Consider the following 13752-nt stretch of genomic DNA (forward strand, 5'->3'; position numbering starts at 1 on the left):
GGCCAATGCCACATACGTACCCTGTGCTAGTTTAGTTTCCTCCTGCCCTGGACACTTACCAGGGCTGGCGCTGGCCTCACTACGCTTGCAGAAAAGTGCCCAGACTGGCCTTGTGCTTCACTTTCATCCCCTGGGGCCCCTCTGGGTCCAGGCAGGGTGCAGCGGAAACCAAAAGCAGCCCTTTGGCCTGAGTCACTCACTTGAGTGCAGGCTGGAGATCAGTGGCAGGGCGACCAGGTCTGAGTCAAAGCTGCCCAGGAGACCGCCTGGGGCTGCCACACAGTCCAGAGGGGCAAGATCATGGGCAAACCTCCAGTCAGATGTTCCCAGGTCACCACAGCTGGTCAAGCCCAGGAGTGACCAATCCTCAGTTGGTGGGTTCCACTGTCCAGCTGGGGCCCCTGAGGGAGTGAGAGTTATTTCTGGGGGATCCTGTTTCAAATAGCCCTTGGCCAGGGCTGGTAGAGGCCAGTCCACCTCAGCATCCACGCATGTCCTGAATTTGGGGCCAAGGCCATCTGTTGAGGAGGACTCTTCTTCCAGGCCGCCTGCCTCGGCTGCCCTCTCCTCTGGGCACCGGGTCTGCTTCAGGTAGCCCTGGAAGGTCCCTGCAGCTGGGTCTTCTCCCGCAGCCACCTCCGGTCCCAGGGGACTAACATGGTCCAAAGCTGAGCCACCCTGAACATCCTCAGGCTGCCTCTCAGAGTTCTGGACCAGGCCAATGCCACTGTCATCCTGGTCCCGGCTGTCGCTCCCCACCTGTGGCTCCCAGTTGGGCTCCGTGCCAGGACTCAGGCTGGGCTCCTGCAAGCAGATCCCGCTGTCTGTACTTTTGCTGCCGCCGCTACTGCAGCTGTTCTCCAGCAACCGGGTCACCCCCTTTCCCAAAGGACCCCCAGCCTGGGGGTGGGGGGCAGGGAGGTGGAACTGGGGCTCATCAGTCTGCAGGGATGGCTTGGCACTGCTGAAGCCACTGTCCGTGCTGCCGTGCAGCTCCGAGTTCCTCAATTCTGGGGACACCTTGGGGAAGGCCTCCTCATCGAGGGGATGAATGGTGTCTTGGGTCTCTGGGCAGGAAAGCTGGCTGATGAGGCTGAAGGGACTGGGCTTCTTGAAGACCTGGGGAGGAGAGGGTAGAGTGAGGGGCGGGAGGGTCACCTGCAGGAACCCGCCCCAGTGTGGCCGGGGGAGGCCGGGGGTTCAGGAGGTACTGCTCCAACAGAGGGGGTCCTGCAGAGCCTGGAGTACACTGCCACGTGTCCTTTTGGTTTTGGTTCAGAATTGAGTTTTCCTCCTCATGCAATTCTCAGTTTGACTCAGGCCAGATACCTAAGAAGCCTGTATTCTCGGAGTTCAGACAGAATGACAGGCAGAATGGGAGGCTGCAGGGAAAGGTGAACATTCTCAGGAGGCTCCATCAGCAGTGCTTTTCAAACCCGAAAGCAGGCTGGACCCACGGAGATCTAGAAATGTGTTTCAGACTTTTTTTCACTATGACCCCAAGTAAGAAATATGTTACACGATAACCTGTATATAAATAGCCCATAAATATATAACTCATATATGATTGAAACCAATTTCACAAAATAATACTTATCGTTACTACCTGTGCACTGTGATCTATTGTATTGTCCTGTCCTATCCTATCCCGTGTTATTCATTTCATCTCTTATAACGCTGGATGTGAGACACCGAGTTAATTTCTCCACTCCCTGAGTGATTCACATAAACATAGCCTGGCTGCAGCGTGGGGGGCAGTGAAACAAGCAGAGCTACAGCTGAGGAGGCCTCGCTCCCCATTAATTGCCCAGAGTCCCAGGGAAGTCACTTAACCTCTCTCCCCCTTGCTCTTGTGCCCCAGCCGCACTGGTGTTCCTTTTGCTCTGGACAGTGCTGTCTCAGGGCCTTTGCACAGGCTACTCCTGGTTGGAATACTCTTCTCCTAGCACTTTGTATGGCTGTATCCTCCTTATCGTTCAGGTCTCAATTCAGATGTCATCTCCTCAGAGAGACTTTCCCAATCACCCTGGCTAAAGCAGTGCTCCAGACACTCTCTTCCCATTAACCCAGTTTATTTTTTCCTAGCACTTAGTTCCTGGAGTTATTTTTTTGTTTTCTGTGCCCCCACATGTGCACACACACACACACACACACACACACACACACACTCAGTCCCGAACTCCAACAGAATAGAAGCTCCTTGAGGGCAGGAGTCGTCTGTTCTCATTGGCCACTCAGTTCCCAGAGCTTAAACTGAGCTGGCACATAGTAGGCACTCCAAAGGTTTGTTGACTGACTTACTGACTCACTGTTGCACATCTGCCCTTGTTCCCTTTGTATGTGGTGACTCTAATGCAACTCTTATTGGTTGGATCCCTACTGATATCAGATGGCTTGGTGACTAAGGATGTGTATTCTGGAACCAGACTTCACGGGTTCAAATCCCAGGTCTGCCTCTTATCAGCTGTGTCACTTCGGCCAAATCATTTATCCTCTCTGTGCTTTAGTTCCTCCTATGCAAAATGGAAATAATGACAGTATTGCCTCCTCAAGTTGTGGTTCATGCATGTAAAATACTTAGAACAGTGCCTGGTACAGAGAAAGCACTCAATAAACACTTGGTGAATTGAATTTTACTCTCCAATAATTCTCTAAAGAAGTATTATTATCTCTATTTCCTAGAGGAGAAAACTGAACCTCAGAGAAGTTAAATGACTTGCCCAGTGTCACACAGCAGCAAAGAACAAATAAATCTGGAATTTGTACTCAACTGTCCTGATTTGTAATCCCCACTTGTTTAACAATGCTTACTTTGATAATCATTGAAGATCAGATCAAAGCAGCTAATGAATGAGAACAAGCAAGTGCATGTGAAAGTGCTTTGTGCTCTCTCAGTTATTTATAAAGTTAGTAATGGCTGTGATCGTTAGAGGAAGGAAACTGGGCTGTACTTATCTTGAGGATGAAAAAACTCATGAGAACAAGTCAATTCTGTGATCCAAATGTTCAGAAAGAACAAAAAAACCAGAGGTTGCTTGTCATCTCCTTTGGCATTTTTGCATCTATGTCCATTTCACTGTTTTGCATTAAACTTAATAGTTGATTCGTTGGCTGGCCCACCGGATGTAATCAAGCCCCTTGGGACCAGTGCCACATTACTCAGCTGCTTCCGTACAACATTTTGCATGTTGTAGATGCTTGGTAACTGTAACTCAATAGCTACCTCTCTCTTACTAGATGCCTTTCCCCAAGCCCAACTAAGACTCTCCCATCCAGCGGTCCTTTCCTACCACTCTGCTCTCTAGCTACCCATCCCTGAGGGCAGGTCCCGTGGTGCACTCACCAGGCAGCCCCACCCCTCTTCTCTCTCCTCCATCCCCATCCCAGAGTTCTTACTCAAGGTAATTTCAGAGGGCCTCTGTCTCTCTCATTTTTCCTAGAGATCCTGGGATCCTTGTGGAGGGTCCCCTTCCAGCTGTGAGCTTCCCTGGGCCCTGGTCTCCCCGAAGGAGCCCACCCTTACAGCTGAGCCCTCGACCATCACGGTAATGTCAGCTGTGGGGACCACCTTTGGTCCAGTCTGAATCCCAGGCCAGAGACGGGCTGTGGTCTGGAAATGCTGCTCGATGCGGCAAGCTGAACTTTGGAGGCCGGCTGACGACAAATGCGGTGTTTGTCAGCACCGTGTAGCAAGAGGATAGGCTGTGGGAAGGGCCGGAGATGCTCGCCTCTCAGCATCACCTCTCCACTCTGCTCTCTCCCACACTGACAGCAGCCCTTTGTCTTCCTGTTCCAGAGCACCCTTCGCCAGCCTCTAGGGATGGGGAAGGCTGGGCTCCGGCCCTGACTCTTCCTGGCTGTGGGACCCTCTGCATGTAACAATCTCTCTACGCCTCAGTTTCCTCAGTTGTAAAGTGAGGCTATAACTACCTGACTCCGAGGTACTAGTGCACAGGGGCTGGTTCGTGGCCAATTATTGGCAAATAGTAACAAAATGGCGCATGGCGGGTTGGGATTACTGTGTCTTATCTGGGCCACTATAAGGCAACATTCTCCGCGCTGGGCTTGGCGTTCAAGCCCTCCCTCCGCCCCCATGGTGCTTGATGAAGGTGCATCTGATAACGTCAGGGCTGAGGGTACGGCCTGCCTGGGAGGGTGCTCCCTGCCTCCCAGAGTCCTGGTGGGGCCGGGGAGGATGGGGCAGTGGCCTCCCTGTGAGACTCACCAGGACGGTGGGCAGCTTCCCCCGGCGCTGCACATACAGCTGGAGGGCCAGGAAGAAGGCCAGGGCTCCACAGAGCAGCAGGACAAAGGTGAAGAAGATGCTGAGGTTGGTCATGGTGAAATCTGTGGGCCCAGAGAGATGGGTTTATAGCCTGGTGCCATGGGATATGGAGGGGCAGTCCCCGAGGATCCCATGGCCCCTCTCAGGAGCCTCTCGGTGAGAGGCCGAGTGACCCCCTGCATCCCCCACCCCAGGTTACCTCTAGGCCACAACTCTGGAGGCCATGCCAGGATTCTTGGGAGTCCCTGCCTGGCCCTCCAACCTCTGCCCTGAAGGATTCCCTCACTAGACACATGGCCTCCAGCTCTCTGCACAAAATTCACATGAAGGCATACATAGCGGTGGGGCAGGATGGTACAGCAGGTAAGAAGGGAGGCTTTGGGAGCAGCCAGACCTGGGTTCAAATCCCAGCTCTACCACTTACTAGCTGTGAGGCTGTGGACAAATTAGTTAGCCTATCTGAGCCTTAGTTTTACCGTCTACGAAATGGGCAAAATAATAGTGCCTACCTCACAGATGGTTGTGAAGCACACAGCACTTATCATGAACCAAGCCCTTTATAATAGTCCCCCCTTATCTGTGGTTTTGCTTTCCGTGGTTTCAGTTATCTGTGTTCAACTGTGGTCCAAAAACATTAAATGGAAGATTTCCAGAAATAAACAACTCATCAGTTAAATCGTGTGCCGTTCTGAGTAGCGTGATGAAACCTCACACTGCTCCACTCTGTCTGGCCCGGGACATGAATCATCCCTCTATCCAGCACATCCCACCCGTGAGTCCCTTAGTGGCTGCCTCAGTTATCAGATGGACTGTTGTGGCATCCAGTGCTTTTGTTCAAGTAACTCTTATTTTACTCAATAACGGCCCCAAAGTGCAAGAGTAGTGATGTTGCCAATTTGGGCATTCTCTTAAATTTTTATTTAATTTATAAACTAAACTTTGTCATAGGTATGTATGTATGTATAGAGAAAAAACATAGTATATATACATGCTTTCAAGGCATCCACTGGGGGTCTTGGAACGTGTGCCCTTCAGATAAGGGGGGGACTACTGTACTTATGTCACCTGATTCTTACAACCACCTTAGGAGGTAAATACTATTATCGTCCCTATTTTTATAGATTGGCATCCTGAGGCCCAGAGAGGTTAAGCAAGTTGCCCAAGGTCATATATTTCATTAGTGACGAAGCTGAGATTTGAACACAGACCTGTATACAAAACTATTTCTATATCAGTGAGTGGATGTTGAAAAGCTCTTAAGGCCGCCTGGCACACAGATGGTGCCTTACTCTGCTTCAATGTGAGTGAGGCTGAAATGACAATGAGTTTGTGCATGTCTGCCATAAACTGAAATGTACTGCAGAAAAGTAAGGAGTCCCTCTGGTCATTGCTGGACGCTGCCCACCCTGGACTGGGCACTCCCAGCGCACTGACTGTTGGCATGATTCGCTGGGCACTTGACATATGTTGTCCTGAGTAGCTAGTTAGAGCCTCCTCTGGGCACATCCTGTCTTCCCAGCCAGACTGTAAGATCCTTGTGGGCAGAACCGCAGCCTTCACATGCCATATGCCCTTCCCTCCCTCCCCTTTCCAGCACTGGGCTGAGAGCCTGGCACAGTATTTGCTGACTTTTGCAGCTGTGGGGAGGAGTCAGCTCAGTTCTGCTTTCCTCTGAGGGGGAGGAGGGGAAGTTCGGAGTAGCCCTTGGTGCCCCCAGCTCTAAAAAAAGACAGCAGAGGAATGTAACAAATAGGAACCACCACAGCTGGCTGAGGGGTGCTGCAGGAGGGCTCCTGGGAGCGCAGCTGGGCTCCAGTGGAAGCACCCGCAGAAATGGGAGACCTGGCTTTGTGGCCACACCCTGGAAGTTGCTTGTAGGTACTGAGCCTCAGTTTCTGCATCTCTAAAATGGGGACAATAGGAGCTCTTTCATAGAGCTGTGTGAGGATGGAGAGCTGTGTCGCAGTTGGGGGGCCCTAGCACAGTGCCCCACATCGGCAGCCCTCAGTGGAATGCTTTTCAGACGTGCGAGGCCCTTCCTGCCTCCCTTCTGCCCAGACAGCAGCCCTGACCAACTCACACTGCGGGGTGAGCACGATGCACTCCTCCTTGGACCAGACCTCCTTGTTCACTCGGGAGCTGACAGATGGTTTCACCCTGACACAGAACTCTCCCACCCCTCTCGGGACTGGGAGGTTAAAGTTTTCATGTTTTATCTTGTCATGCGACTGAAACGAAAACAATAAGAGCAGTAAACACGATATCCTTGTTCCATGCCACATGGAAGCTGAGAGCTGGAGGGGCCTTTAGAGACGCTCTAAAGCACTGAAGGCCAACCCCCTTCAGTGTTCTTTTTCTAAGATAAAAAACCCTGCATTATCGAGGCAGCCCAAGATCTCTGTGATTACCATGATTTAGTTTGTATTAAAAATGAAAAGGAGCAAAGGAAGCCATAAACAAGGCAAAAAGACAACCCTCAGAATGGGAGAAAATATTTGCAAATGAAGCAACTGACAAAGGATTAATCTCCAAAATATACAAGCAGCTCATGCAGCTCAATAACAAAAAACAAACAACCCAATCCAAAAATGGGCAGAAGACCTAAATAGACATTTCCCCAAGGAAGATATACAGATGGCCACAAACACATGAAAGGATGCTCAACATCACTAATCAATAGAGAAATGCAAACCAAAACTACAATGAGGTATCACCTCACACCAGTCAGAATGGCCATCATCAAAAAATCTACAAACAATAAATGCTGGAGAGGGTGTGGAGAAAAGGGAACCCTCTTGCACTGTTGGTGGGAATGTAAGTTGACACAGCCACTATAGAGAACAGTATGGAGGTTCCTTAAAAAACTAAAAATAGAGCTACCATACGACCCAGCAATCCCACTACTGGGCATATACTCTGAGAAAATCATAATTCAAAGAGAAACATGTACCACAATGTTCATTGCAGCTCTATTTACAATAGCCAGGACATGGAAGCAACCTAAGTGTCCATCAACAGATGAATGGATAAAGAAGATGTGGCGCATATATACAATGGGATATTACTCAGCCATAAAAAGAAACGAAATGAGTTATTTGTAGTGAGGTGGATGGACCTAGAGTATGTCATACAGAGTGAAGTAAGTCAGAAAGAGAAAAACAAATACTGTATGCTAACACATATATATGGAATCTAAAAAAAAAAAAATGGTTCTGAAGAACCTAGGGGCAGGACAGGAATAAAGACGCAGACGTAGAGAAGGGACTTGAGGACACGGGGAGGGGGAAGGGTGAGCTAGGATGAAGTAAGAGAGTGGCATTGACATATAAGCACTACCAAATGTAAAACAGATAGCTAGTGGGAAGCAGCCGCATAGCACGGGGAGATCAGCTCGGTGCTTTGTGACCACCTAGAGGGGAGGGATAGGGAGGGTGGGAGGGAGACGCAAGAGGGAGGGGATATGGGGATATATGTATACATATAGCTGATTCACTTTGTTATACAGCAGAAACTAACACAACATTGTAAAACAATTATACTCCAATAAAGATGTTAAAAAAAAAAAGCGAAAAGGAAGTATTTTATAGATACTGAGGACCATCCCAGAAGGGGCTAGAATCAACTGTGGTTGAAAGGAAAGAGGAATGGATTTTGCAGATTCCAGATCCCCCATTTATGGGAGTGTGCTTGGGCATTTTCATAGCCTCTGAGAGCCTCATTTCGCCATCTACAACATGGAATAGAATCCCCACCTGCAAGGAAGGGGGTTGGAAGCAATAGTTACAACATCTCCCGTGCTGCCTGACACCTAGCGGGCACTGTCTTCCCTGCCACCTGGCAGAAGCACAGGTTTGAGGGCTGAGGCCATCTCAGCTCCCCCCACTTGCCCCACAAGCTCTCTCGACTCTGCTGGAAAATTCCCCAGGGGTGCACAAGGCACTTCCGGCCCAGGTGACAGGGAAGCCCGGCCTTGGGGAATCCCATACCTTATATCGTCCTGGTACCTTGCGAACCTCAATCTCATACTCCCGGAAGTTGTGGAAGATGCTTTCATATGTGTCGCCTGCAGGGGCCATCTTGGGCCTGGGGAGCTGGATCACCCCAAAGATGATGCCATCGTGCATCTCTAGCTTCACACCGGCAACTGTCAGAGTCACTGAGTTGGGAGACAAAACCATGAGGCCTGCAGGCTGGGGAGGGCCTGGGCACCCCATCCATACCTGGCCTCCAGGGTCAAGCTTTACCCACCCTAAAACCTGGGCTACAGGTTTCTCAACCTGGCAGAACATAAGGATATCCTGGGGAGCATGTTAAAAACGCAGATGCCCAGACCCACTCAAGACACAGTGAATCTGAATTTTGGAAGCTGGGCCCTGGAAACATCTATATTTTTTATTTTTATTTTTATTTTTTTTGCGGTACGCGGGCCTTTCACTGTTGTGGCCTCTCCCATTGCAGAGCACAGGCTCCGGACGTGCAGGCTCAGTGGCCATGGCTCACGGGCCCAGCCTCCCCGCGGCATGTGGGATCTTCCCGGACTGTGGCACGAACCCGTGTCCCCTGCATCGGCAGGCGGACTCTCAACCACTGCGCCACCAGGGAAGCCCAGGAAATGTCTATTTTAAACACACTCTTCAGTGATGTTTCTGCAGCCAGTGGAGTACTGGCCTGTGGGCAGGCATTTGGGAGACAATGACCTCCAAGAGTATCATTCTGAATTGTGCAGAGCAGCCTTGCCACACACATAGAGCACAGTCAGTCCCAATCTGCAGAAGGAAAGAATCCCATCACATTTGGGGCTTATTCTTTTCTCTTCTCTCTGCAGAGAGAAACTCCCAACTTTGCTTCAATAGCACCTCCCTGCTTCAAAGCCTCACACCCTGACCCGGAGGAATTCATTCTTAAAGGGAGGAGGACCTGATCGGAATGCTGCCTCCAGCTTGCTGCCCTGTGCTGAGTGCTTATGGATTTGCTTCCTCTCCCAGAAACCTACAAGTACACCAACCTGGCCCTCGTGACTCAGCTGCCCCAACTTACCCCAAGACTTCTCTTCTGTAGGATAAACAACTCCAGTTCCCTTTTAAATCTTGAATAACTTGGCTATTTTCATCTAAACCTTCTCCAAAGTCCTGACAGGCTTGTTTGGGCAACTAAATCCCCGGCCAGGAAGCCAGGCAGATGTGGCGAGCTATGGGAACGGAGAGAAAAGTTCTAGACTAGAGCTTCTGGCCGGAAAGGACCCTGAAAGCCATGTTCTAGGCCCCGGGGAGGAAAAGCACCTTCATCCACAGAGAAGCGGGTGTTGGGAGAGGTCCAGTTTGAGTGCTGGCCTCCGTCCACTGCCCGGACTCTGGCTCGGTAACCATTGCTATGATACAGGTCCAGGGTGTGCATGGTGAGATCACAGGACAGCACCAAGGTCTGGCTACAGCTGTGGATGGGGTTCCAGTAGATGGGCTTTACTCCATACCTGGGGAGATAGCGGGGTAGGCATTGGGAGAGGAACTTGTGCTCAAACCTAACTCCTTTAGGAGGGAAGCAAGAGGCCAGGGGAGAGCTCTCATGACGGTAGAGCCCTCAGGGTATTCCCTTTAGTCTGGGGCATCTAGTTGCAAGGGGATCTCCCTTGGTTCTGGGACTCTGGACCAATTTCTCTGTGCTCTAGAAGACTCTTAGATTGGAATACGAGGAGCTCAAACGCCAACTCGTCCAGGAAGACTTGCCACTCCCTACAACACACCCCAATTCCTCCCTTCTCCCAACTACATCTGTAGTCCTTAGGGCTTCCTTGTTCTCCAACTGGCTTATGGATGCTTTTCCTGTTTTTCCAATAAGATGGAAAAATCTTGAGGGTAAAGGCAATACCTTGGCTTTCTCACCCAGAGCTTCCAGCGCACTACTCTGGCCATATGAGACTTGATCAGTACTTGTCAACTGATGGATATGTGCCAGGGTCCTTCCTGGTGTCATTTCAGTAACAAGGCAGGTATCTTCCCATGCCAGGGTAGGTAGAAGGGGATGGACTCACCCACTCCCTCACTCACCTCCCTCCTTTCTCCACCCTCCCTTTTGCTTACCGCAGGAGCTCCACTTCATAGTAGGTACTTTCAGACTGATTTGGGATGGGAGTCCAGTGGAGGACGTGGTAGAAAAATTCTGCTTCAAACCATGCAGATGAAGGTCTGGGCAGTTCTGTCCGCAGGGAGAACAGTGTCAGTACCAGAGCTAGCAGAGGCCCCCTCCACCTCCCCGCCAGGGAGGAGATGATGGTGGTGATGGTGGCAGGCATTCTAACAGCTCCCATTTACTGAGCACTTTACCTTGAGCTGAGCACTCAGCTAAGTACTTTACATATATTGTCTCATTTCATTATCACAGTAATCCTACAAGGTAGGCATTTATTACCCCAGCTTCACCAGAGAAGAAATGAAGGTTCAGAGAGGTTAAGTGACTTGCCCAAGGTCAATGGGGGTAGTAAGTGGTAGAGTGGGCCTTTGAATCCAGATGTGTCTGATCCCAGAGCTAGTATAGTGTCCTTAAATCACTGTCCTGTGCTGTAGGTGATCAGAAGCAGAAGTGCTGGTTGACAAGAGCCAAGGTGGGTGTGATGCATCCCAGGCAAGAAGGCAGGGGCTGAGGGCTACGATGTGCCCACAGTGAGCTCTCAGATGAGCTGGTCCCTGGCTCTGCCCAGTCCCTGTCCCTGCTCCAGCCCCATCCCAAGGCCTGCTCTCCGTCCCCACACCTGGTCCCCACCCTGGCCCCAGCCCTGGCTTTAGCCCAAGGCCCCCCTCTCTGGAGTTCTTTGGGTACACAGATATCCTGCTAGTTGGCATCTACCTGTTTCTCTTCACAGAACCCCAAGCTGAGTGCTTGTCCCATCCCCTCACTTCTAGGAGGGCTTTACTGCAGCCAGATGCCCAGCCTTAGGCTGAGTAGGACAGGCAGCCCTGGGTCTAGACTGGGCTGAGGACGTTTCCACAAAGAGCTGGCACCCTTGGCTCCAGGGTGATATAGACTAAGTACCAGTGCCTCTCTCCACCTCCTGTCCTCCCCTCACAGCCAGCCATACCTCTCACCATGGGAAACTAACTTTAAGAGCCTCAAACTAGCACTTGCTAGTGTGACTCAGACAAATCATTTAACCTCGCTGAACTTGTTCTCTCATTTGTAAGGATGTGATAAATACACCTCCTTTAAGAGTCTTGCCGATCAAGTGCAATGAAGTAAGTCAAGGCCAATACCCACATTCAGCTCCTCTTCTCTCCTCCTCGATCCCTTAATGTCTCTCCATCTGACAGCGACTCCCAGGCTTCCCTTGTTCCCTTGTTCTCCAACTTTTCATCATCTCTCTAATAATGCTTCTTTTCTCTGACTGTCATTCTCACCTAGAAAGCACATCTGTCCCGGTCCCTTGCTTTCTTTCTTATACTGTCTTTGATCCTCGAGTCTGTGTCTCGATTTCAAAACAGTATACGGAAAGTGAAAAACACGGTGGATCATTGTGGTGTTTGGGCTGCACATCCCCAGCTCCGCTCTCTATCATGTGAATGGTGACTGCATGTTTTACTTCGTATTCTGGCGTCATGTAGAAGCAGTTTCAGTCCCTGCTCTCCCTGCCTCAGCTCCTGGTCCCTCCAGCTCCCGGCCCTTTCATTTTCTCCCCTCAGGATTTAGTCTTTTCAATTGCAGAAACCTTCCAGGATTTCTGGCTGGGTTAGGAGAGCTGAGGAGTAGCAGTAGGGAGGAGGGAGGCAGGTGGCAGTGGGAGAGCACTGGGGGCTAAAGAAGGAGAAGGGATGATCCGATGGGGGTGACAGGTAATAGTGGGGGAAAAGAGCTGAGATAGGGTGACATGGCACGGGGCAGAGATAGATTAATCGGAGAGCTAAGGGAAGGTAGAGTCAGACTGAAATCAAAGTAATTCCCCAGAGGGACCAGCAGTCCCTTCATTTGAACTAGAACAATAAAAAAGCCAGGGGTACATTTATGACTCACAGAGAGGCGGGTGGACGGTGACTTGGGGGGGGGCATTTAACTTCTCTATCCACACTTCCCCCTCCCCTAGTCAATCTCTGTCTCTTCCACGTCCACAACGGGTGAGCCTGAGACCCAGGCTTGCCAGAATGAGGGAGATTCGGGGGAGCGGGGAGATAATGGGCGCCCCTCTCCGTAGAGGGCCAACCAGACGTGATTCTCCGTGGGACTCAGAACTTTAATGTAGGAGCGACGACCGGTAGGAGAGGGAGCGGGGCGGGCGCGGAGAGGGCAGGGCTAGACCCCGATCCTTACCGTGCGCGCGAGAGCCGAGGAGCAGGCTGAGGAGGGCCGCAAGCTGCACTATCAGGCGCGGCAGCATCCTGATCGAGCCGCATCCTCCGGAGCGGGAGGAGAAGCCAGAGCCGGGATGCTGGCCTCCAGTCGCCGCTCTGCGGGACTGCAACTGAAACCTCCGGCCGCCTGCCAGGCCGCGCCCCGCTAGGCTGACGTCGAAGGGCGGAGCCTCGAGACGCCCCGCCCCGGAGCCGTGGCGTCAGGGAGCCAGAACCGCTGCGGAGGGCGGTCAGCCCAGGCAAGTGGAGAGGAAGCAGGGGCAGGGCTTGTGCATGCTGTCCCGGGGCGGGGGCCGGGCTCTGGGCAACTCTCACCCTCCTCGCCTCCCGGGGGCCCCGGTGTAATAGAGTGAAAGCGGTCTGGGTAGCCTGGAGGGTGTGTGTGTGTGTGTGTGTGTGTGTTGCGGTGCAGGTGGCGAGGGACAGCCTGTGAGGGTGTGTGTGTGTGTGTGTGTTGCGGTGCAGGTGGCGAGGGACAGCCTTGTCCCTGTGGGTACGGAAGGTGGGGTGAGGGCGTCAAAGCAAATTTTACTGAAGAGTAGGGTTGGGATCCGCAGCTGCTCGGAGTTGGGAAAGAGATTGTCTCAGGTGCTCAGGGGATGTGTGAGAGGACACGTGTGGGAGCCTTGGAGCTGCCAAGTACCTTGATGTAGGGCTGAGCTAAACCAACAGTAAAATAGGCAGTCCTCTACCTGCTTAATATTTTGGAAGGGGTGCCGACGACGTCTTCCAGCCTTTTTTGGTTTCCCTCGCCTGCCTGAAATCTCATGTTTAGAGGTTTTTTGTCGTGGTCCGAACGGGGGTTGGAAAAGCATTTCCAGACACAAGGCAGAATGTAAAGAATATAGAATTTATTAGAGGGAAGGGTCGCTGCCAGAACAGCGGGTCGACTTCCTAGTAGTCTGGGAGAGTCGAGCCAGAACATGTGCTATTGATCAGTTTTTATAGCCAGAAAACAAAGGAATGGCCCGAGGTGAAAATTTCGTTTACTGATTGGTTGAGGCACATATACCTTCCTTCTGTAGGGTGGGAATGGGACAGGGTATATGCCTTTCCTTATTTGGGACAGGTCCCGTTGCCCAGGTGGGCTCAGAAATTTCCTAACCATTGCAACATGGTAGGGAGGGCGACTAA

General features: G+C 51.4%; 1 protein-coding gene across 1 annotated transcript; it reads right to left on the minus strand.

Annotated features, from left to right (window-relative positions):
* Positions 1 to 192: 192 nt before the first annotated feature.
* On the minus strand, positions 193 to 12644 carry IL10RA (interleukin 10 receptor subunit alpha; the record flags this gene model as incomplete). The annotated part of the gene is made up of 7 exons (XM_079708211.1): positions 193 to 1119; positions 4226 to 4347; positions 6366 to 6513; positions 8272 to 8441; positions 9565 to 9755; positions 10363 to 10477; positions 12578 to 12644. 7 exons carry the CDS (start codon positions 12642 to 12644, stop codon positions 193 to 195), a joined length of 1740 nt encoding a protein of 579 aa, XP_079564337.1.
* Between the last annotated feature and the right edge of the window lie 1108 nt (positions 12645 to 13752).

Source organism: Hyperoodon ampullatus (assembly GCF_949752795.1).
Source record: "Hyperoodon ampullatus genome assembly, chromosome: 7".
Taxonomy (NCBI): Eukaryota; Metazoa; Chordata; class Mammalia; order Artiodactyla; family Ziphiidae; genus Hyperoodon; species Hyperoodon ampullatus.